Source organism: Podarcis bocagei (assembly GCF_964188305.1).
Source record: "Podarcis bocagei genome assembly, chromosome: 8".
Taxonomy (NCBI): domain Eukaryota; kingdom Metazoa; phylum Chordata; class Lepidosauria; order Squamata; family Lacertidae; genus Podarcis; species Podarcis bocagei.
Genome location: NC_138133.1, coordinates 77,236,514 through 77,262,291, shown reverse-complemented (window position 1 = coordinate 77,262,291; position 25,778 = coordinate 77,236,514). Strand labels below are relative to the sequence as shown.

The 25,778-nt window shown below is 46.2% G+C and overlaps 1 protein-coding gene across 5 annotated transcripts in view; it reads right to left on the bottom strand.

The window, feature by feature from the left end:
* Positions 1-21,050, bottom strand: part of COL14A1 (collagen type XIV alpha 1 chain) — a 136,009-nt gene extending 114,959 nt beyond the window's left edge. For 2 of the 5 annotated variants that reach the window (XM_081204267.1, XM_081204268.1), the window contains exons 1-3: positions 20,769-21,050; positions 13,580-13,706; positions 2,406-2,522 (exon numbers count right to left, since the gene is read on the bottom strand). In XM_081204267.1, coding sequence (XP_081060393.1) covers positions 2,406-2,522; positions 13,580-13,682 — 220 coding nt within the window. In that variant the 5' untranslated portion in view covers positions 13,683-13,706; positions 20,769-21,050. The remainder of the gene's footprint in view (positions 1-2,405; positions 2,523-13,579; positions 13,707-20,768) is intronic. The other 3 variants (XM_081204265.1, XM_081204266.1, XM_081204269.1) reach the window with 3 other exon arrangements.
* Between the last annotated feature and the right edge of the window lie 4,728 nt (positions 21,051-25,778).

Sequence of the window (25,778 nt, the reverse complement as noted above, 5' to 3'; positions counted from 1 at the left end):
TAATGGTTTGGTTTTATTCAGCTCCGTCTTTGCAGTTCAAAACGGCCAAACTCTTCAGAACAGAACAGCATGTTGCAGACATAAGGCATGCTCTCACTGAACAGCCTTTAACCTAATGCAAACATTGTTTAACTAGGCGAAAGAGTAGGCTTAGAGGAATAGTCCAAATATATGTTGTTCTCCCCCAAATATACCTTTGATCACTGCATGATGCAAGTACAACTTCTTCAGTTTCTTTACAACTAGAGTTTCTGCAGCAACAGTCAGAACAATATCTCTTCAGCAAACACTATCCTCAAGGGCAAACTACAAGTTACACACAGATGTGTGCAAGGAAGCGCCAACTGTTTCTGGGTTGTTTTTTAAGGGCTTGCTAAAGGCTGCAGTTCTGAGCTCAGCAGCAGCAGAAGCATGATGCTGAATTTCTGCTGAATTTTAAAAGAATCCAGGCTGCATGATGTGTATAGCATGCAATTTCCCCCTCAGTTACAATAATACTGTGAGTATTGAGCCAACGGAGTCTTGCATGCTGGCATAATGGTAATTCCAACTTCAGCTGTAAACCTTTTCCAAGGCCTTTGCATGAGCAGACCTTGTGAGTGAACAAGGTACCTAGGTAGGCCTGGTTTGCAAGTCTCGCCAAGCCAAACCATGGTTACAGCTTGCGGTTAGCCTGGACAGAGTTAAACCATGAGCCCGGGTTCAGTGTGCTATCCCATACTATTCAGAGCATTTCCCTGTCACCAGGGGTGCCAACTTACCATACTTTTCCGTGTATAAGACAAGGGTTTTTTTTACTCTAAAATAATGTTTACAAACGTGCCTCATCTTATAGGTAAAGGTAAAGGGACCCCTGAACATTAGGTCCAGTTGTGACTGACTCTGGGGTTGCGGCACTCATCTTGCTTTATTGGCTGAGGGAAATGGCATACAGCTTCCGGGTCATGTGGCCAGCATGACTAAGCTGCTTCTGGCGAACCAGAGCAGCACACGGAAACGCCGTTTACCTTCCCACTGGAGTGATACCTATTTATCTACTTGCACTTTGGCATGCTTTCAAACTGCTAGGTTGGCAGGAGCAGGGACCGAGCAACGGGAGCTCACCCCATCACGGGGATTCGAACTGCCAACCTTCTGATCAGCAAGCCCTAGGCTCTGTGGTTTAACCCACAGCACCACTCGCCTTATCTTATACATGGACAGTCAATGGGGGGGGGACTGCTGATTGGCTGCAGCCGTGAGCAGGATTGGGTTGCTGGTGGTTTGCTGCTAGAAGAGCTGCTTTGGATTGGCTGCTGCTGCTCTAATTGGGTTGGTGATTGGTTTCTGCAGCAAGGACTGCTGTGGATGGGCTGTCGCTGCCGTGACTGGCAGCTGCTGTTCTGGGATGCGCACGATTGTCAGCAGACAGCTTTTCTCAGTTGGATTAGTGATTTTCTGGGTCCGTTGGTGATCGGCTGTTGCTGCGGCAAGTGGGCAGTGAATTGGCGGCTGCTGGAGATTGCCAGCATTGGTGCTGCGGGCGAGCTATTTCCGGCAATTCCCCCCCCCCCAAAAAAAAATATAAGCTGTACATCTCTGGGTAACCCTACCCCAAAAAAGCTCAACAACTCTAAGCCACCTCCCCCCATTTTCTTAAAATTGAGTCCCCCAAAATAGGGGGCATCTTATACATGGGGGAGTCTTATACAAAATAGGGGGCGTCTTATGCACGGAAAAGTACAGTAAATAAAATATAGGGCAGGGGGATTATGCCCTGCATAACTGATCACATGACGGGGCTCACCCTCACTATTTGAATGGCAATGTCCATCAACTTTGAGGGGGCCCAGCCCTTTCATATATCTTATTGGGGGGAGGAGTTTGGATTTGATATCCCGCTTTATCACTATCCTAAGGAGTCTCAAAGTGGCTAACAATCTCCTTTTCCCTTCTACCCCCACAACAAACACTCTGTGAGGTGAGTGGGGCTGAGAGACTTCAGAGAAGTGTGACTAGCCCAAGGTCACCCAGCAGCTGCATGTGGAGGAGCGGGGAATCGAACCTGGTTCACCAGATTACGAGTCCACTGCGAAGGGAGGCGAAGGGACCCCAGCCCCTAGGAGTGGACTCCGATGCCTGTTGTTTTCCTTAAAGCAAAGCATCCAACAGGAAGTGGGGAAAGAGTGGCTTTGTTGTTGCTGCCAAGACAATAGCGTAGAATGAAAGAACAATGCCTCAGCAATGCCAAGTGTAGAACCAGCCTAGGTTTTTAGCTCAGTGACTTGTAAAAATAAATAAATGGGTCTGGGCTGGGCTGCTGTTGTCCCATCTTCAATGGACAAATCGCTCATCAGGTTCTTTGGAGCTCAGCTTGCAAACTGCCAATACAGGGGAAAGGTAGCATTTCATCCCCCCCCCCTTACCTGCATTTGGCGTGACGAGGAGTCTATATCCATCAATCTGCCCTTTAGGGGCTTTCCATGAAATCTGAACACTGTCATGAGCAACAACAGTGTATCTTAATCTCGACGGTGGGGCCACTGAAAGGGAAGCAAAAATATAAGCACTGAAGGACTTATCGCACTTTGTTTAAAACTTGAGATTACAGCACATACAGACATTCAAATTAAACAAGAGACGACACAATTTTCAGACAAGACAAAGGATGTGGGTTATCAGGAGAGTCCCGTGATGAGCGTCTATTAGTTTGTAAAACGACGTTGAAATACGTCAAGGTGAATTATCAGTTCCCAAAGACATAAGCTACACAGTAAATGTAAAAAAGCACTATTGTCCCCACAGGGAAAGACAAAGAAACGTTGGGGTTAGAGGTTAAAACATCCTAGTTTAGCAAGCAAAGTCAATGTGCAAACTTTATTTTGGTGTGTATTATCTGTTCTTTGTTATGTTATGGTGCAGGGAACATTCTAGTGGGCTCTTTCTAGCTTTCGGGGGTCTCCTGGAAGGTAGGGAAGTGGAGATTGCTCAAGGTCCTATTGTGAAAGACTTGGGAGGGCATGAATTTTGAGTATGTTGTAGAGTGCATGCAGGGGAAAGGAGAATTGTAATTTTCAAAGGGTGGTAGGTGGACCAAGTTAACAACATGGAATACACTGATTTGCTGGAGCTCCCGAGCCTACCTGCAATTAAGAGTGCTAGAAATCCCTTAATTTTAGGCAGAATGTCACTTAGAATAGGTCTACTCTGTAACCGCTTTGCAAATGACTAAATTTTTAACAAAATAAACATAAATCTGCCCAACTGACATGGCTTCCTACTGATGGACCCTACAAATTTAGTCCTCTGAAATTCTGTTCCAAAGAATTTCCAGACTGTTTAAAATTGCCAGAATTCCCATAAGAGGTGTGGAAAAGCCATAGCAGTTAATTTATTTGACGTGGCTGTGTAGGCGATCCTGTATGCCGGTATGTTACAATGTTTTAAAAAGACGTTCCACAGTGCACATACCACCCCCACTCCCCGCCAAATACATGTATTCCTGATATCAGAATCACAGATCTGCCTGTAGCCAAGCGCTGCACAATTTGCAATCCACTCAATCAAACCAGGAGCTTAACAAGCTCTGGTTGGGTGCTGCTTGAGGCTGTAGAGACAGTAGGTTGTCAGAGATCTAGAAAGCCATCATACGCAGCTGGTGAGCTGGGTTTGGCAGGGGAGACAAGTTGTGCAGACTTGCCTTAGAGCTCAAAATAACTAGCAAGGCACAAGCCTTGCAAATTGCCTGGAGTGTGGTGGCATACAAGCAACTCTCCTTCTCCACCCAGTACCACGCCTTCCTCTGCTAAACCTGGCAAACCTCCAAGCAATCCCACCTTCACCCTATGCCTGCCTCACTCATCCTTGCCAAACCAAAAGCTCCAATTTCCTAACCCTGCAATATCCTCAAGCTTTCCACTGCAATGTCCTATTGCTCCTTCCCATCTCAGCCATTCAACTTGGTGAGGTTGCTGCATCGTCAGAAAAAGGAATGGGAACCCGATGTGCTTGAAATGTTATTAAAAGGCTTCTTCTTCTGGTGTGGGTCCGTGCACATCCATGCATGAACTGATCAGGAGCTGCAAAAGTCTCACATGAGGGCACCTTTTGGGCTTCCTTCTCTGTGCCTGGACATCCCAGCAGTTCAGAGCAACTTCACATAATTGATTCCTTCCAGTAGCACGTTAAAGACCAACTGAGTTAGTTCTTGGTATGAGCTTTCGTGTGCATGCACACGAAAGCTCATACCAAGAACTAACTCAGTTGGTCTTTAACGTGCTACTGGAAGGATTTTTTTTATTTTCATATAATTGATGTATGTGTTAACTTTTTTAAAATAATGAAGCTGAGCCCCAAAGCAAACCAGAAAAGTAGCATGTACGTACACACACACACACACACACACACACACACGGCATACATAAATCCTACCATTAAAACATCAGGCCAGTTTAATGGCCAACCGCACTTCCCCCAGTTTATCTGAGAAGTGACTGGTCTTGTATATAGCCTCAAAAGGAATTTAATATACATGACAGCAACTGAGCGATTCAGGCAAGCAGAGACAAGCAACTTGAGCTGGATAAATGGAGTCAGAGAGAGGAATTACAGAGAATAGGCCAGCTTTGTCACATCTCAGTTAGGTGTGCTCCCAGCAACCAAGCTACATGACCAGCAGAATCACATCTGAGATAGCTTTTCCGAGCTCTGCCACTCCAGACATATTTGAACTGCCTTTAGTGTGACATGGTGCTCTCTTGCTCTCACACACGCATGAACAATGAAACATACAATCCCTTTTCTGCAGTCTGAGTGGTACAGTTTAGAAAGAGTTGCACTATGTGATTCTGTCGATGAAGGTGAAAATGCCCTAATAATGGGGTCTTACTATCACCACAGGGATTAAACCACAGAGCCTAGGACTTGCTGATCAGAAGGTCAGTGGTTCGAATCCCCGCCACGGGGTGAGCTCCCGTTGTTCGGTCCCTGCTCCTGCCAACCTAGCAGTTGAAAGCACGTCGAAGTGCAAGTAGATAAATAGGTACTGCTCTGGTGGGAAGGTAAACGCCGTTTCTGTGTGCTGCTCTGGTTCGCCAGAGTCATGCTGGCCACATGATCCGGAAGCTGTAAGCCGGCTCACTCAGCCAATAAAGCGAGATGAGCGCCACAACCCCAAAGTCGGCCACGACTGGACCTAATGGTCAGGGGTCCCTTTACCTTTACTATCACCACCCCAAGCTTTTGGGTAAGCCATACCTATGCATTTAAATACAAACAAACAAGACTGAGTACCTGAGCAATCCATGCTTATTCAGAATCTGGTGGAACAATGGTGGAACTGCCCATAAAAAGGGGGGGGGAGAGAAGGATCCAAAACCAACAGCACTTGAGCTCTCAACTAGATGCCAGGGGCAACCTCACTAAGCAATTGAGACAAAACTTTTTAATGATTTGTTTGTGCGGAGGTTAGACAACGTTGCATCTGGTGGAAGTGTCAGGGTGCAACTCAGCTTGCGTTGCAGGCTGATGTACCTGCGTGAGAAAGGGTAGGTAGAAAGAGGAACCAGTTTGCTTCCTCGAGTGTCCTGAGCTGATCTCGCTTCACTGTTAGACTGATACTGAAGTCACTTCCTGCTTTGCTACATTTCCTGTTTTTTCTTCAAGTGTCAGGGTGCAACTCAGGATACTTCCAACAGTACATTTCCTATCACTTTCCTTGTTATAAAAATACCAATGCAATGCTACAACCTGAACTTGCTACAAAATGTGATTAGATCCTACAGCAAAACAGCAACAGGAGCCCCCAAGTTGGAGGGGGGGGCGGAGCGGAGATCACTTCTTAAGACCTGCCATTTGCATTTCAAAGGAAGCTCACAGTCCTGAGGTTGCTCAGGCTTTTTGTGGCAATTTACATAAAACAGGCATGACCAACAGGTAGAGCGTGATCTACCGGTAGATCACTGGACGTCTGCAGTAGATCGCTGGTAGATCATTGGTTCCCCCAAAGAAGCTGAACAACTGCGGCTCCCCTAAAACAAGCTCAACATTTTTCCTCCTCCCTGAAAAAACTCAACAACTTTGACCCGAACCCCCCCAAAATGGGCCTTCCTCCTTCCTAAAAAAAATCTCAACAACTTTGACCTGAACCCCCCAAAAAGGGGGTAGATCACTGCCAGTTTTTAACTGTGAGAGTAGATCACAGTCTCTTGAGAGTTGGCCACCCCGACATAAAAAATATGTACATTAATTGGATTAACACAAGTACAGTGGTACCTTGGGTTAAGAACTTAATTCGTTCCGGAGGTCCGTTCTTAACCTGAAACTGTTCTTAACCTGAAGCACCACTTTAGCTAATGGGGCCTCCTGCTGCTGCTGTGCCACTACTGCGTGATTTCTGTTCTCATCCTGAAGCAAAGTTCTTAACCCAAGGTACTATTTCTGGGTTAGCAGAGTCTGTAACCTGAAGCGTCTGTAACCTGAAGTGTATGTAACCCGAGGTACCACTGTAACACATCTAGTATGCTGCCACACTTACACACTGACTTGACAAGAGCTGACAGCGTCATCAATTAGCACTCATTGGGGCAATGGCCTGACCCTTCCTTACCAATAAATCCACCTTTCAAATCTGCAGTGGCAAAGACTGAGGAATCGGCCCTCTCTTGGGTGACCAAGAGTTCAGAGGGGGGTTGTGCTATGCTCAGTTGATCAGGGTCATGCTATGATTCTGGTGATCAGCAGTGGCACAAATCATTATATAGCATGCTGATGACTGGTGGTTGCTGCTAAGAGGAAGGGTCCTTCCACTTGGCCGTTGCAAAATCTTGGGTTATGCAGAGGTTGGTAGTGGCAGCCTCTGGAATCGGAACAAGATGGTCTGTCCAAATCAATTCACATCAGTATCTGTGAGATTAAAAGGATGCCTGACCTTCTCTGGAATGTGCTCATGGCTTTGCATTTTGGTCATGCTTAAAAGATGCTCACCACACCCACAAATATCCATCAACTGCAAGGACCAATGGACAACCTTGGGCCAAGAGGGGAACACACCAACCACCTCCACAGATCTTTGAAAATTTGGACCTCTTTTGGGGCAGGGGTGAGGGGATGGAAGGAGAGGCAAAATATAACAACAATGAGCTACCATAAGGGACCTCCTGGAAATTTAGTGTATCAGATTCATATTGAAGTAACTGCGGGATTCTCTGACACATTTTAGAAAACTCAGCTGTCTGCTGTTACAAAAGGCAACACTGAATTCATTTTCAAAGCGTGAGACTCTCAATCTCAGGGCTGCGAAGTTTCCTGCATTGCAGAGGGTTGGACTAGATGATTCAAGATCTCCAAGGAGAGAGGGTGAACCAGAGAAGAATGAACCGAGAGATATGACTAGCACCAAGAAAGGTTCATTAAAATATGAAATTACATTGACTAATTAATTCACTTTGTCCCTCTTAAGCAAGGGGGAACACAGACCCCCCCATCCTGTTGATCATCTGACATCATAAATAGGTCAGCTGATTGACAGGTGGGCCATCTCACCCACCTGCCAAAGTTGACCCATTGGGGAGGAAGAGATAGTAACCAGGGAAGCAGGACTGAGCAGGGCTGAGCTCTCTGTTCATCAGCTGGAGAGCAGAGTTTTCAATCCTGCTCTCTGCAGGGGTCTGAGCAGGATTTAACCCTCCCTGGAAGCTGGGAGGTTAAATTCTGTTGCTTTGGATGCACACAGTAGTTTCCTGTGGGTAACTGGCCAGCTCAGCCAATGGAGAATTGAACTGTGCCCATCAGCTGACAGCACCCACCCATTAGTGTGACACTAGCTGATTGACAGGTGGATGAAATGGCCTTGCAGGCCAAATTGACCCGTAAATCGGAGGTTCCTCACTCCTGCTATTAAGCGTAAGCCTACTGAGAAGCAGAGATTTCAGTGGGCGTTGGCTTACTCTCAAGTAAAATTGGTATAGAATTACAGCCTAAATAAACCTTTGGAGCAAGCACACAAAAATGTTTGATGCTTTATTATGTTTAATGTATTCTGTAAACCACCCAGAGTGGCTGGGGAAACCCAGCCAGATGGGCGGGGTATAAATAAAATAGATTATTATTATTATTATTATTATTATTATTATTATTATTATTATTATTTCAGGGTGTTTCCTCACCCTCCACAGAAAAGAAAGAACGACAATGGCAAAAGCATACAATTGTTGCATTTGCCAGGTAAAACAGTATGGGGGGGGGAGACCTCTCAAATTAAGTAGAAGCAAGGAGAGTTTTCTGGATATAAATTAAGAGACCTTGCACTTGCTGGCCAGACGCAGTCTTGTAATTAATCACTTGCCTGGCAGCCATTGGCAACAATGAATTGAATTCACTTGTTCTCTTCTTCCACCTCCATCCCTTTTTTCCTTTTGTGCTGTGTCTTTTTAGATAGTAAGCCCAAGGGCAGGGACTGTGTTGTTTTCACTGATAAGGAAGCTGCTCTGGAACCTTCTGGCTAAGAGCAGGATACAGATACTTTGAATGAATGAATGAATGAATGAATGAATGAATGAATGAATGAATGCAGGGGCACGAGATGCTAAGCCATTGAAGGAGTGGGGGTGTGTGTGAAAGGATGCCGTGGTCTGTCCCTCCTCTGTGGCCAGTATAGGAACCAGGTGGGCTGCCAGAGGGCGAAAGTCCCCTTCCTTTTCACCCATTACAGAAAGTCAAAGGCTACTGTGTGAGGGGTGTAGCTCTCCATCTGACAGCCTCCAGCAGGCTAGCAAAATGTTTTCAGCTAGTAACTTTTCTAGGCTCCTTTACAAAGCAGCCTTAACTGATTTCATTTTGATTCCCACCCCCCTGGCAAGTGAGCATAATTCGGCCACATACTTAAAGCACCACGGCGCCACGTTAAGCAGCCATGGCTTCCCCCAAAGAATCCTGGGAATTGTAGTTCATTGAGATTGCGGAGAATTGTTAGGAGACCCCTATTCCTCTCACAAAACTGCAATTTCCAGAGTGGTTTGAAAACATATCTATCTTTGCAGGGAAATCTGGGGATTGCAGCTCTGTGAGGGGGGGGAACAGATGTCTCCTAACAACTCTCAGTATCTGTAACATACTACAGTTCCCAGAATTCTTTGAGGGAAGTCATGACTGTTACTGCTTTAAATGCAGAGGGTCGATGGGGCATCAGTCATGTATTTGGCTGAACAAGACTAGTTTTCACTGACCTGGTGCCACCATACGCCAGTTCTGTTGTTTAGCATTTTTGCTAATGAACCGTTTATTTGTTTATTTTTCAATCTTTTTAAAATATATATATATATTTAATTTTCCAAATTTTGAAATTTACAAACAATCATCAAACAACCAAAATAAAAAGAGAATTCCACAAATTCCCATGGACTTCCCTCCTCCCCTTTGTGGATCCTTATATTAAGCTTTTTCCTCCTGCGTCTTCTCTATTAATCCAATTCTATTAAATCTCCATTACAACCACAGGCGTCATTCCAATCCTACTAATAATTTTAATGGTTTGCAATGATTTTTAAGATAAATTATATCTTTTCCCCATTCCTTATTTTTAAAAAATGATCTTCCTGATTCCTAATTCTTCCGGTCATTTTTGCCATTTCGGCATAGTCCAGGCATAGGCAAACTCGGATCTCCAGATGTTACTACAACTCCCATCATCCCTAGCTAACAGAACCAGTGGTCAGGGATGATGGGAGTTGTAGTCCCAAAACATCTGGAGGGCTGAGTTTGCCTATGCCTGGCATAAAGGTAAAGGTAACGGCACCCTTGACCATTGGGTTCAGTCATGGACGACTGTGGGGTTGCGCGCTCATCTCGCTCTATAGGCCAAGGGAGCTGGCGTACAGCTTCTGGGACATGTGGCCAGCATGACTAAGCTGCTTCTGACGAACCAGAGCAGTGCACAGAAATGCCATTTACCTTCCGCTGGAGCAGTACCTAGTTATCTATATGGGTGGCGTGCTTTCGAACTGCTAGGTTGGCAGGAGCAGGGACCGAACAATGGGAGCTCACCCCATCGTGGGGATTCAAACCGCCGACCTTCTGATCGGCAAGACCTAGGCTCCGTGGTTTAGACCACAGCGCCACCCGCATCCCTAGGCCTGGCATAGTCCATCAGTTTAATTTACATTCTTCTCTGGTAGGGACGGTGTCTTCTTTCCATCTCGATCTTTGTGTTTTAAATGGGCAATGCGCATGCCATCTTAGATCGAATAACAGCCGTTTCTTTCATAGTACCGTATGTATGTAAATGTACAACGCAACTACTGGTAAATACGCACAATACGCAAATACACACCTGCCTCTTACTGAGTTAGATCACTGTACCCCAGGGACTTTGCAAGGTCCTTTAAAAAAAATAACTCAATGTGCAACCCCGCAACACATATTTGCATATGGTCATTTATATGTATAGAAGCTGCCCTGTATGCAATGTAATATTTCTGAAAGGGGGTGGGGAGAAAGGAGATCTTGTGTTTGGTGTAAAAATCCTGGGGCTTGGCCCCAGTGGCGTAGCGTGGGTTGTCAGCACCCGGGGCAAGGCAAGTAATTTGCGCCCCCTAACCCGTGGATTTGCACCCCCTAATCTGTGATTTGCGCCCCCTAATCCATGGATTTGCGCCCCCTAACCCCCAGATGTTGCGCCCAGTGCGGCCGGCCCCCCCTGCACCCCCCACGCTACGCCACTGCTTGGCCCAATAGATCATTTCTTTTTAAAAAAATAATAATCATTTTTCTTAAATTTTCCACTTTAACAATCCAATCAAATCATATTAAATATTCCAAATTATACATATACATATACATATACATATACATATACATATACATATACATATACCAAATAATCCAAATATTGGCCCAATAGACCATTTCACCCAGGATTTTCTACTCTGACTGGCAGCTGTCCTTCAGGCCAAGGTTTTCCCCAGTACTGTTATTGGAAGAGATCTTTTAAACTCTAGATCCGCGGTTCCCAATATGGGGCATACGCCCTACAGGTGGCCGATTTGATTTTTAAGGGGGGCAATTTGGAAGCTTCTTTAGACTAGGCTTCCTCAACCTCGGTCCTCCAGATGTTTTGAGACTACAGTTCCCATCATCCCTGACCACTGGTCCTGCTAGCTAGGGATCATGGGAGTTGTAGGCCAAAAACATCTGGAGGACCGAGGTTGAGGAAGCCAGGTTTAGGCCAGTTAATGGCCCTTTAGGCTTCCTCCATGTGAATAGGAGTTCATTTTTTGAATAATAAGAATTATATGTCATGGGGGGTGGGATCAGGATTTTAGAGATGCTTAGGTGGGGCATGGCCAAAAAAATGTCAGGAACCACTGCTCTAGAAGCAAGGGACTCTACATGGGTCCTTCTACTGAGCTATGGACCTTTTCCTATCAGAGAAACAAGAGCACCAACATCACTGATAAGAAGCCGTCACCAAACAAACCACATTTCCAGAACCCCTGAACCAGTCACTCGTCCAACACAGATAGGAAAAGAAAGACTCAGTCAGGTGTTTCTGTGCATATACTGGAAACCTACAACACAACAGTCTAGAAGAAATGTGCAGAAAAGTCTTTACATAACTAGATTATCTCCACCAAGCGTTCGCTTGTTTCTTCCAATGGAAAGAGAGAAGAAACGAGAGCCGACAATTTCCAAGCCGATAACTGACCTTATAAGGGCCAAAACAGTTCCTTAAAGCAAGCGTTTAGCTTAGTTATGCAAAGACTATCGTTCCTGCACAAGAAAGCACATACAACTAGAGAAAGTTGAAAATGAAAATAAATCTAACTCTCGGACAAACACAACAATATATTGATTGGAAGGACTTTAGTGCCACCAACCTGGAGAGGGAATCTTTATTTCTGTGGAGCACCTTTATAGCCTGTGGAATAAAATCTCACTTCTTGCAAAAGAAGAAAAAGAATCAGTCTACGTATCGGTGAAGTTAGCTGATAAAAATCAGAAGCTCAAGCTTGTTAAGCGATTTCGCAGGAATGTGCAAGCGTATGGCCGGCAGCGACATTAAAGCATTCATCCAGAAGGAGGCGAGAGACAAGTTCAAGGCCTTTGGGTTTATGCAGATCATATCGAAACTTGGACATTTTTCATTGTTGTTGTTAGTGCTCCAGAAACATAATTCCTGACGACAGACGTGGAAGGTGGTCTGAAATGCTCAGTGTGTGAATCAGAAAGCTGGTGGCTTTCCTTACAGAAGAGAACCTCAATTTTTTAAAAAACAGCTTTTTTCCTTATATTGTTTGAATTGCAGAGTGTGCAGAGAAGCAAATGCAGAGTCTCATTCCGGTTGCTAGCATTGCCATTCCTGGCCCACCTCGCTTTTCTGCCTTACATTTTCCAGAATGCAAGTGCAGGATGTAAATTCAGTAGATTCAAATCAACATAATTTCAAGTAAGCATACATAGCACTGGACCATAAAGTGCATAAGATCTTGCACTCGTAAAGTAGATTAGTAGAAATAAATTATGAACTTAGGAAGCACTTGAGAACACATATAAACAAACATGCCCAGCTCTTTCCAGAAGGGTAAACATGTATTAGTCTACCAATCCTGCTGCTGTAAAGGGTCAGTGGTCTTATTCTGCACACATTTAACAGACAGTACATTTTTCATTTGATTCCAGCTTTTAGCTTTTTGCGCCAATGTGTTTATATACCTGGCAGCTGATGATGACTCATTGTGCATCCGATGAAACGGACTTTATTACGTCATAATAAATTCGTTAGAGTGCAATCCAAACCATCTCTACTCAGAAGTAAGTCACATGGAATATAGTGGATCTTACTACCAGGTAAATGGGGTTAGGATTGCAGCCCAGATTTTCTAAAGTACCAGGAGAGTCTTAGTTATTTATGTCCACCTATATTGATAAATGTAAAGGAATAGTCTTTTGCATACCCCTGCACACATCCAGTTGTCAAAAAGGGTCACAATTCCTAGACAAACATGGCTGCAGTGTTGTTATATTTGTTAAAAGTAAAACCAGCTGTTATGGAACCAAGCAGAAGTGATCAGTTATTGAAAGCAGGTGCTAGAAAACAGAAACTTTGAACAATACGGAGGGCATGCGTTAAACTGGCAAAGGCTGCATACATTCCACACCTGTTTCATGGAACTGGCAAAAAATAACTTGTTGTAAGGTAGAGGAAGAAGGTAGCCTGTTATCCAGACCTGCTTCCTAGCACAATGGTCCACATGCACTCAGAGGTACAGTAAAACGAATAGTATGACCTGCACAAAAACACAAACACGGCATCCTGTCTGGGATTCAAAGTGGCCACTCCTCCAATCGAAACCTTCTCGTTTGTCTAAATCAGGGGTAGCCAACATGGTGTCCTTGCAAAATTCTGGGACTACTGCGTTAGCCATCGTGACAGGGGATGATGGGTGTTGGAGTTCACATCTGCCAGCACCAGGTTGTCTTTCCATGATCTAAATGTTTCCATATGCACTGCTTAATGAGAGAGCGTGAATTGTACACAGGAGACCCTTTTCTGCACATCAGAGAGCCCTAGTGAAATATAATGGTTTCTTAGAGATAAGTTTACCTTGACCCCGGACGTGCGTCATTAACTGAGCTGTGATGGCTATGAAGACAAAGGGGGACCAGCTCAGCATCTTGAACCAGCGGTGGGTCTTCTCTCTTGTCATCGGATGTATGTAACATCAACAAACCTGTAATCACACAGAAGTATTTAATCAACAGATGTTGCGGCCACCCTTTGGGATTTCAGTTGTGGCAAGCAAGATTCTCGTCAAGGTTATTTTCCTGTTAGCTGAGGGGGAAAGGGAAATACAAACGCTATAAACTATACCGTATTTTTTGCTGTATAAGACTCACTTTTTCCCTCCTAAAAAGTAAGGGGAAATGTGTGTGCGTCTTATGGAGTGAATGCAGGCTGCGCAGCTATCACAGAAGCCAGAATAGCAAGAGGGATTGCTGCTTTCACTGCGCAGCGATCCCTCTTGCTGTTCTGGCTTCTAAGATTCAGAATATTTTTTTCCTTGTTTTCCTCCTCCAAAAACTAGGTGCATCTTGTGGTCTGGTGCGTCTTATAGAGTGAAAAATACAGTATATATTGTCACATCCACAACATATATTTAAAGCACATTTAAGGACATGGCTTACCCACCCCACAAGAATCCTGGGAATTGTAGTGTACCCCTCACAGAGCTACAATTCCCTTAATAAATTACAGTTTCCAGGTTTCTTTGGAGGAAGCCTCGTGCTTTAAATTTATGGTGTCGTTCACAAACAGCAAGACTTACTTCTTGTTGCAATGCTACACTGTCCAATGAACCCTATAGCTCAGTTTTATTCTTTGGAAGAGACTGTGCATGCCCACCCCACTTTTTTTCTCCTGCAGCCCTCATCTAGTCAGAACGACTATTTTAAAACTGTAAAATAAATAAATAATAGGGAAACAAGGAACAAAGCTATCCCCTGCAGCAAAAATATGCCCTGTGCTCTATAGGTGGAGGGGACATCACATATTTGCGATTTTTTTTTCCTTGCTAGAAGCTCAAATATTGTTAGGGCATGCTTGGTGTCTCGTCATGCAGAAAGTCTCATTAGCCTAGTTCTCAGTGAGGTTGTCAACCTGTGTCTGGGCTGAATCACTTTAGACAACAAATGGGTTGGGTTCTTTTGTTTTTTGTGGTTGAGAGCATGGCACACATTAAACCTCCCTGCACATATTCTAGACTTCTCTAGAATGCTTCTCCCTGACATACTCCTTTTCTTCATGCATGGATATTTTTCTCCTTCTTCTTTTTGGTATGGAGGACCATATCAGCAGGGGATTTCCCACCAGAAATCTGACATGGTTGTCCAAAGTGATTTATCGCCTTAGCGATAGCTCAGCCTTAGAATGGGAGAAGCCGAAGGCAAACAGTTTAAGAACAAAGTGCTCCATCCAGCTAAGATCTACTCAGAGTTAGACTAAGGTTACCAGACGTCCCCGTTTCCCAGGGACAGTCCCCGGATTTACAAATCAGTCCCCTGACAAAATCTATCCATTCCGACTGAAGTTGAAAAGTGTCCCCGGATTCATTGAAAAAAATCTGGTAACCTTAAGTTTGACCCATTGAAATTAATAGACCTAAGTCTTAGCAGAGCTACCACGGGATGCAGCCCATAGAGCTGGGCAAACCATAAAGGTAAAGGTAAAGGGACCCCTGACCATTAGGTCCAGTAGTGGCCGACTCTGGGGTTGCGGCGCTCATCTTGCTTTATTGGCCGAGGGAGCTGGCATACAGCTTCTGGGTCATGTGGCCAGCATGACTAAGCCGCTTCTGGTGAACCAGAGCAGCGCATAGAAACACTGTTTACCTTCCTGCCGGAGTGGTACCTATTTATCTACTTGCATTTTGACATGCTTCCAAACTGCTAGGTTGGCAGGAGCAGGGACCGAGCAATGAGAGCTCACCCCATCGCGGGGATTTGAACCGCCGACCTTCTGATCGGCAAGTCCTAAGCTCAGTGGTTTAACCCACAGCGCCACCCGCATCCCTTAGGGCAAACCATAGTTTTTTTAAAAAACAGAAAGCAAAAAAGGTCTGCCTCTGCTTACTCATCCCCATCCCCAGAATGCTAATAAGCTCTTAAGTCACTTCTGGGGGATGCATTTGGAGCTGACAAGGGGGACAACATCAACACATGTGGTGGCATGGTTGAATTGGGACAGCAGTGATCAACCTCTCGCCTAATCTTGGCCAACAGGCCTCCCCATTCAGACCATGGGGCCATTTCAGCCAAGCCACACCCATCTGCCCTACATCTGACAGTACACATGACATCAGCTGTGGGGCAGCTAAATAAATGGACGCCTGCTAAGTCCTTGGCACTGGGCTTTGCAAACCCAGACAATCAGCTGATTGTTGCTGCACTGTGAGCTGCGATCTTTGCACCTGCGATTCCGCTGCAACATCCGGCAGGTGTGCTGTCCCACCCACCTGTCAATCTTTGCCTGCAGAGTGGAGGTGGTGGAAAGATAATGATTTAGTCCCCTGTCTGGACCCAGTTCTCCACCCCTAGGCTAGGACCTGGGAAGCCAGGGTTCAGATCCTGCCGTAGCTGTGAAGCTCAGTGGGAAACCTGAGCTGATGTTGCCACACCATAAGATGACAGGAGCCAAGCCTAGGATCCCATCCCATAAAGGAAAAGGTAAAGGGACCGATGACCATTAGGTCTAGTCATGGCCAACTCTGGGGTTGCAGCGCTCATCTTGCTTTATTGGCCGAGGGAGCCGGTGTACAGCTTCCAGGTCATTTGGCCAGCATGACTAAGCCGCTTCTGGCAAACAAGAGCAGCGCATGGAAACACCATTTACCTCCCCACCAAAGTGGTACCTACTTATCTACTTGCACTCTGATGTGCTTTCGAACTGCTAGGTGGGCAGGAGCAGGGACCAAACAACAGGAGCTCACTCGGTTGCAGGGATTCGAACTGCCAACCTTCTGATCGGCAAGCACAAGGCTCAGTGGTTTAGACCACAGCGCCACCCACATCCCTAGTGAAGGGGATATGGATTTCAAATTAATTCACTACTAGACCTTCAGCTGCCAGGATAAACATCATTTCTCCAGGTATTAGGGATACGAATATGCTAGGGGGCAGAATAGCAGAACGGTTTGGAATAGAACCGTCAAGGGAAAAACAAGGTCAGGTCAAAAATGTTTGAGATTTACTCCTAGGGCCCAACAGTCTCTTGTTGTAACTTGAATGGTTTACCAAGGAAGCTTTCACAAACGTGATGTAAAAACCAATGTAGGATCCAAAGATATTGTCTCTGGGAGCATGACCAGCCCAAGGGAGGAATAAAGCTTTCTGCACCATCTGTGTTATTTCAAGTTAAAGTGACATTCAATTTGAAGATTTTAAACTCCAAAATTCACTATATATATTTTTAATCCCAGCTACTTAATTCAAACTACTGTATGAGGGTTATATATACACACATAGCAGGAAAGTTGAACACATTGCTTGGTAAGGTTTTCAGGATTTTAACCTGAAAATCCCAACTCATCACACCTGGGGCGATGGAGGCCAGAAGGACAGGTGTGCAGGTGCCGATGGATTGCTTGTGCTACTTTAAAAACCAAAAAACACGCACATCATTTGAATGGCAATGCCCATCAACTCTGGAGCCTCTGTCCCCTGGCTCCCTCAAATATTTTAGCGGGGGCGAAGGGACCTCAGCCCCTAGGAGTTGGCTGCTATGTAGCACATTGTTGAGGGTGAAATGGCTTGAAACAGCAGGCCTTTTGGAAAATCTGTGAGTGGCAGAGATCTCTTCAGAGCAACACCACGCACATTTGCTTAGAAGGAAGACAGGCATTCAAACAGGAATAGGATTGCATCCTTAAAACCTGACAACTGATGTACGGCAGGCATGGCCAAACTTGGCCCTCCAGCTGTTTTGGGACTACAACTCCCATCATCCCTAGCTAACAGGACCAGTGGTCAGGGATTATGGGAATTGTAGTCCCAAAAACAGCTGGGGGACCAAGTTTGCCCATGTCTGATTGTATGGTGTCCTTGCCCACCAAAGGCACTGGATACAAAATACTATATCAATAATATAGTAACACTTGTGCCTGTTGTTCAGGCACAGGAAAGCTACAACAATCTTAGCAGTATCATTCCCCCCCCCACACACACTTTTTTAAAAAAGCTATTCCACACATGTTGGAAACTCATATAGGACAGGTGAAATGCAGCCCTGCTGTTTCAGCTGCTGTGAAGGTTCTCGGAAGCCAACGAGGACTGGCGCCAGCAATGCACCGCAACGGGAAGGCTGGCAGCGGTGATCAGAACAGGAGGGGCAAGACTTTTCTCTGTGCATCTGCTGAGCAGTTGTGTTCATCACACGGTGGCCACACAGGAGAACTCTTGAGCGATGTGTATATGGTATGCTATGGGGGGAAAGCCAGCTGTGGGCAACTTGAAGGGAATGCAGAACCGATGGACGCGAGCCCTTTCTGTAAGTGCAGTACACAGTCCAGATCATACCATTTATGTTTGTTTGTTTACTCCACGGGTAGGCAAACTAAGGCCTGAGGGCTGGATCCAGCCCAATCGCCTTCTAAATCCAGCCCGCGGACGGTACAGGAATCAGCGTGTTTTTACCTGCATAGAATGTGCCCTTTTATTTAAAATGCATCTTTGGGTTATCTGTGGGGCACAGGAATTCGTTCATTATTATTTTTCTCAAAATATAGTCTGGCACCCCACAAGGTCTGGGGGACAGTGGACTGAAAAAGTTTGCTGACCCCTGCTCTAATGGCATTAAAAGTTCTGCACTCACTATTAGATCACCAGTAGGAGACAGTAGGGATGCGGGTGGCGCTGTGGGTTAAACCACAGAGTCTAGGACTTGCCCATCAGAAGGTTGGCGGTTTGAATCCCCGCGACAGGGTGAGCTCCCATTGCTTGGTCCCTGCTCCTGCCAACCTAGCAGTTCGAAAGCATGTCAAAGTGCAAGCAGATAAATAGGTACCACTCTGGCGGGAAGGTGTGCTCTGGTTTGCCAGAAGCGGCTTAGTCATGCTGGCCACATGACCCAGAAGCTGTACGCTGGCTCCCGCAGCCAATAAAGCGAGATGAATGCCGCAACCCCAGGGTCAGCCAAGACTGGATCTAATGGTCAGGGGTCCCTTTACCTTTACCTTTACCTTTAGGATACCACTCGTCATATTACCTGCAACTCTGAATCAAAAGAGAGAAATGCAGCCTGAGTACATTCAACAGGTAAGCTTGCACACTTTTAAGTTTAGAAATATTGGCCTTCGTCATGTTAAGGTGCGGGGCAGGCCAGGTGCCAGAACTGGAAGGGAATGACAGGAGACCCTTGCAGGATATTATTAAATAGTTAGCATCCCCACAAACAATTCAAAACGAATACTCCTTAGACAGCTGTCATCTAATCTCCCTGCAAACTAACCGTGATAAATGTACAATAAACAGGCCATCAGGAAGTTCCCTCAATCAGTTTTTGGCACTTCCCACATCTGTCATGTGAACACAGAGCTTCCAGAGGAAAGAATGTGCTTGAAAAACTCTCTCTATTCCACTTTCTTCCTCGAGTTAACAGCATTAACAGACTGAAGGGCAAAACTCCCCCCCCCAAAAAAAAATCCCCCAAAACATTTCCACACATGATACTCAATGTGTTTCTTGCATTTACCACATGCTGCAGAATGCAAATATAAAAACCTAGGGTGGCTGGAATGTCCATTTCATTTCAAAAAAGCCCCCTTCTGCATTCATGCCTGAATTAACATTCCTGCATAGTTACAAAACAAAACAAGGGGGTTACAAGGTGCTATTTGCTACACCTGTGACAGGTTCGGATAATCAAGGCAAACATGAGGACGGATGGGCAGAGACGCTGTATTGACCTTTCTCAAAAAATTGCAAAAACATTCCCACAAGTTACTTATTTTATTGCCTTCTCTAGTCTCAAAATAAACAAATGGCTTGAATCCCAACAACAAATCCTTGCATAGTGCTGAGGGAAGGCTCTCTGCACATGTTCAGAGGCACTCTGTACTTTCTTATCACTGCACCGACATAACAGTGGTGTGCCCTGCCACTGAGAAGTGAGGGGGTGGGGGAAAGACGTGCAGGTTCAGCCCGGGTTCAAACGAAGCCTTGCGCATCTCGAGCGAATGGGCGCGCTCTGCACGTGCGCACTGGCACTCTCGCCTTCGATACGGCTTCACTGACGGCCGGGGAAGCGTCCTGAGGGTTTCCCCCACCCGCTGCGGCTCAGATTAAGCCTCGAGGGATTATATTGGGACAGGATCCGTTTCACACAGCCAGCGGGCCTGGCAAGCTCTCCTCCACCATCATCGCCGGCAGAATGGCAGAGCCCCAGGCGCCGAGAGAGGGCTGTTGCTTGCAAGGAAGGAAAGCTATCCATTTATCTGGCAAGGCGCGCTTTTACGCATTTCTTGGCTATTCCGATTAGGCAGCCGCGCTCCACAGAAAGCGCACAGCACACCCACCCACCCAAATACACAGCCACGTCTCCAAAACCTACAGATGGAGATATTTCTCGCTTTCCCTTTAAACGAACGCGCGCACCCGCTCACTCCAAATCCCCTTCCCTTCCTTATCTACATCTCGCTGGGAAAATTATTTCTATACCCCATCATTACAGGGTTCACAGATGTGTCTTTGTTCACTGATGAAACGAAGGTAAGAAGAATAGGAAAGGGAGTGGGGATTAGCTATTTAGAATGTTTCGCCTTTCTTTCCCACCCCATCCTCTGTTAAGGTTTTTTTTTTTTTTTTAGACACACCCAATTACTATTTTATTTCATTTTTTAAATGGTCAAAGCCGGATGGGTTGGAAATCAAACGAACCTTTGCAGCCATGAACAATTTTGCTTTATAGCATTGCAAAGTGGGTGCAATTCCCTGCGAGAAAACCAGTCTTTGCAGCAGCAGCAGCGCGCGCGCAAACTCAAGACCAAGCAGCAAACTCTTAGGAAAAGTTTGTGTCTCTCCCGTCAGTTGCCCTTTTCTTCTGCTTGATCCGCAGCAATGGGAGAGGAAGAAGGCAGCCGGTGAAAGAATAGAAGGTGGAAATGAGGGGAAAGAGGAGAAAAGGGGGGGGGCAGCGAGGTGTGTTGGTGGGGGGAGAGATATACAGCGATTCCAAGACACAAGAATAATCCCCGGCACCCATTCCCTCTCTCCTTCTGCAAGCCCTCACCCCAATCCCTTACCTTCTCCACTCCGCTCCTGAGTTGAGGAAGGGCAGTCCCGCGGGAGGAGGGGGGTGTTGCCAGGTGTACAATGGGAACGAGGGAGAAATGTGAGCCTTTTGGTTCAAGCGAGAGGGTTTCTCCAAGTATGGGAAATGGGCTTACAAATCCATTTTGGGAGGAGAGGGGAGTGGTCTTTCAAAGGCACGGTTCCCACAACATTCGTTTGGCACATAGACAGCTGTCTCCCCCCCCCGTCCCAGGAGGGGGAGGAAATCAAGGCATTTTTAAACACTTCGGGTTTTTAAACTGGTTTAAGCTGCTGCACTGCAGCCCAACTTCGAAGTACAAGTACTCCAGCATTTTCTTCTGAATAGAAATGTATAGGATTGCAGTGTTAACCTTACCTAAGTTCAGGGGTATTTCTCTGTATCCTCCCTTAATTGGAATTCTCATGGGGAGGGGGAGGCTGGGGGGGCTGTCACAGTGAAATTGTTATAAACACTCATAAATGCAGTGCTTTTTTTTCCTGGGGGGACGCAGGGGTACACATACCCCTAAACATTTCGTGAATCTAAATTTGGCGTATTTTAATATGGGCAGTATTTTAATATGGGCAGTATTTTAATATGAGTAGGAAAGTGAGAGTACCTCTAAACATTTTTTTTAATAGAAAAAGCACTTCATAAATGTGTAGCATACATCTGCCCTAAGTGATGCCCAAACAAACATTTTTTAAAAAAATCCATTGCTATTGGAATGGAAGCATGCAAGCTTTCCAGTTGCACAGGACTCTTCAGCAAGCAGAATTCTTCATTTATTGGTTGCTCATGGCTGGGAACCAAGTTTCATCCACCTGATCCCCATCCCCACTAAGCAGTTGACAATTTACATTTTAACATTAGGGGATGGAAGAGAGAGAACTGCATGTTAGCAAAGCATTGATCTATTTATGTGTTTTGGGGGCTTGGTTAGGGGCTGGGAATGAGGACTGAGAAAAAATGCCGAAGGTTTCATGGAAAGGGGAGGGGGTTAAAAGCAGATTTCCCAACTGCACGAATTCTCTGCCAGACAGCCCTGCATAAAGGTAAAGGTAAAGGGACCCCTGACCATTAGGTCCAGTCGTGGCCGACTCTGGGGTTGCGGCACTCATCTCACATTATTGGCCAAGGGAGCCAGCGTACAGCTTCCGGGTCATGTGGCCAGCATGACTAAGCCACTTCTGGTGAACCACAGCAGTGCACGGAAACACCATTTACCTTCCTGCTGGAGTGGTACCTATTTATCTACTTGCACTTTGACATGCTTTCGAACTGCTAGGTTGGCAGGAGCAGGGACCAAACAATGGGAGCTCACCCTGTCACGGGGATTCGAACAGCCAACCTTCTGATCAGCAAGTCCTAGGCTCTGTGGTTTAACCCACAGCACCACCTGCGTCCCTAAAGGCACACAAAAGCCAATGAACATAAAATTGCTTTGCTTTACACCCAGTGCTTTCTTTAAAAAGAAAAAAGGTGCCAGAACTCACCATTAAATTGTTGCTCTGGCTGCGGGGGGGGGGGGAGCACAGATTACACCCTGTATAAGAGGCCATTTCACCATAGAAGTCATTCTGTGATTCGTTCATGAACCTGCCTTGGTTCAGTAATGTCACCTGTCCAAAGAAGAGGAGGTTCTGGCCAAAACAGAAGAAGGTGCTTTAATACGAGCATCTTGTTTTAAGTGTGGAAACTGCATGCATTCCATCCATGTGCAATCTGTGCACACACAGTCCCTGATATTGCCTGTCATTTAAGGCAGTGGTTTTCAACCAGTGTGCTGTGGCAGCCTGGGGTGCCTTGAATGATGGTCAGGGGTGCCGTGGGCAACAGTGGCTTCTGTCCCTCGTTCCTTCCCTCCCTCCTCTGAAGCCCTCTCGTATCTCTGCCTCCCAAAGGCTTGCACAGCTGTTTGTTGCAGCAGCCCTGACTACAGGCTCCCCAGTTGAATGGTGCCTCTGGGGCTGGCCAGGGGGTGCTGGTTGCCAGGAGCTGAGGTGGCCTCAGAGTAAGCAAGCATGTGGGTGAGGGAGCCCAGCCAGTCAGCCATTCCTCTAGCCCTTGCTGTTGGGAATGGACAGTGTGAGGAGTCACCTCTCTTTGGGGCAGGGAGGGGGGCACCTCAGAGACCAGGGGCGGTAGCAGCGGCTGCCTGGAGGACTTCCCAGGAGAAGGGAGAAGAGAGGAGGTCGAGGGAGCGCTCCACAAGGGAGAATGTTTGAAAAAGGGCAAAAGGCTGCCAGCTCTGCAGGCAAGACGTGACAGAACTGGGCTCCTGAGTGCCACAGGGGTGCCACAGAAAGAAGAAGAGTTTGGATTTGATATCCCGCTTTATCACTACCTGAAGGAGTCTCAAAGCGGCTAACATTCTCCTTTCCCTTCCTCCCCCACAACAAACACACTGTGAGGTGAGTGGGGCTCAGAGACTTCAGAGAAGTGTGACTGGCCCAAGGTCACCCAGCAGCTGCATGTGGAGGAGCGGGGAAGCGAACCCGGTTCACCAGATTACGAGTCCACCGCTCTGAACCACTACACCACACTGGCTCAAAGAATGTAGTTGGTCAAGGGAGCCAAGGACTCGAAAAGGTTGAAAACATCTGATTTAAGGAGTCTTAACACAGTTAATAAGCCTAATATGTCTAGTTTCCCACTCAGTTTTTCCAACTTCACATTATTAGTGCTCCAACTGCACAACCTATTTTTTGACAACTGCACATTTGGTGTCCAACTGCACGCCTGGAGGGCCACACCTCCAAGAGCAGCCTATGCACCCATCTCCCAGCCATATATGATCCAGCATTGGATGCCTCAAGACTCTCAGAGATGCTTATCAGTGCTTTGGTTGGGTGGATGGGTGGCTGTTCGCACAAGGAGGTGTTTGTTCATGGACAATATTTGCCACTGCACTGCTATGGACCAAACAGAGGCTCCAATGTGTTAATGCAGACTTGCATTCTCCTTCTTTGGCGATCGCTCGTAGCCGAGTAAGATTGTCTTCCACAAACACAGTTTTAACAGTGAGTCCGTAAGTGACTGTGGAAGCCATTCTGGATCCACATGTCCTTCCACAGTCAGGACATAGGTTTCCAGGCGGGAGTTGATCACGGTGTGGATTTGCCAACCGTGCCTTCCTCTTAGCACATTTCTCCCTTTGGTCCTGAGTTTGAGTGTCTTCAAAGCCCATGACACCTTTGGTAAAGGCTGTTCTCCCATTGGAGCACTCGTAGGCCAGTGTTTCCCAGTTGTCAGTGTTTATACTACATTTTTTTAGATTTGCCTTGAGAGAGTCTTTAAACCTCTTCTGTTGACCACCAGCATTACGCCTTCTATTTTGGAATAGAGTAGTTGCTTTGGAAGACGATCATCAGGCATCCGCACACCATGACCAGTCCAATGAAGTTGATGCTGAAGAATCAAGGCTCTGCATGCTGCATCCTTGGTCCATCCAGGAGCTTAGAATTGTCTACACTGACTGGCAGCATCTCTCCAGGTTTCAAGCAGATTGGGAATATTCCCTGCCCTAAATGGAGACATTGGGGATGGAACACCGTCTGCCTATTGTTAACTAATACCTTGCGTGAATTAATCCAGCCCCGAGAGGCATAATCCAAAACAGACCCCCTTATCTCCCTTCTAAAAATAGAATAAAAAGCACTGCATTCCATGCCCTCTTCTGCAGTACTCTGTGTGGAAATTGAAAGAAGGCATGCCTGGGTTTTTCTGCCCCAGCCCTCCCTCTGATGCAGGAGGACTCTGGACCATTTATTTTCCTCTCTGCAACTGTCACAAGGAACATTCACTTCAAATGCCTGAAATTGTTGCATGCAGCTAAAGAAAGGGAGGGGAAAGGGAGAGGGAAGGAAGTGAGCAGGTTTAGCCGCAGCTTCCTGAAGTGTTCATAAGGATGGAGAGAGAGAGAGAGAGAGAGAGAGAGAGAGAGAGAGAGAGAGAGAGAGAAGTAATCGGGTTCATGCATGGTTGCTGCTTGATGCCCAGTTTCTAATAGAATGGCTGGGATTCTGAAGGTACTTCCAGGAACTGAAGTGAGGGAGGAGGGCCGGATTTCAAAGAGGAAAGTCTCTGGCGCCCTCTGCCTTTTGTGCCTTTAAAAGAGAGAGAGATAGGAGGAAAATGGGAAAGTGTATGACTGCCACCTTGTGTCAGATTTCAACTTTGTCCTGCCAGATTTCTTGCAATTCACTGCTGCAGCACATTTCAATGTGCAAAGAACTGTACATTTCTAATCTTCCCAGGATTGTTGTAAAATAGGAGAGAGAGAGAGAGAGACTGATTCACCCAGGACTTGACCAGAGCCAGCCTAGGCCTTAGGCTCTGATGCTATAATTCAGGCTTCCTCCACCTCGGCCCTCCAGATGTTTTTGGCCTACAACTCCCATGATCCCTAGCTAGCAGAACCAGTGGTCAGGGATGATGGGAATTGTAGTCTCAAAACATCTGGAGGGCGGAGGTTGAGGAAGCCTGCTATAATTCTATTTTCTGCATTGCAGGAGGTTGGGCTAGATGACCGTCGGAGCCCCTTCTGACTCTACAATTCTATGATGCTATTGAGTCCACTGTTTCATTTGCTATTGTATTGAAGTGGCAGTAGGGTAGGCTGTATGCCAATACCCTTCTCATTCCTGGATCCAGCGATTGTAGGCATCTAAGTAAGGATTGAAAGTGACGGAACAGCCAGGCAATCTTCTTGATAATGGCCTTCTAAATATGGGGCATTAAGGTAACAAAGGAAGTGGCTCTGTGCCAGATGAGCAGGGCATTAGAAAAGAAAAAGGCCACAGGTGAGTTGCATGTGTGAGAGCTAGATGCTGGGGGAAGAAGCAAGCAGAAGCCTGTGAGGCAGAGCTATGCGGCCCAGTGCCGGATTTACATATAAGCTAAACAAGCTATAGCTTAGGACCCCGCTCTCTTGGGGGCCGGAAAAAAAATGAAAGGGGATAATAATAATAATAATAATAATAATAATAATAATAAT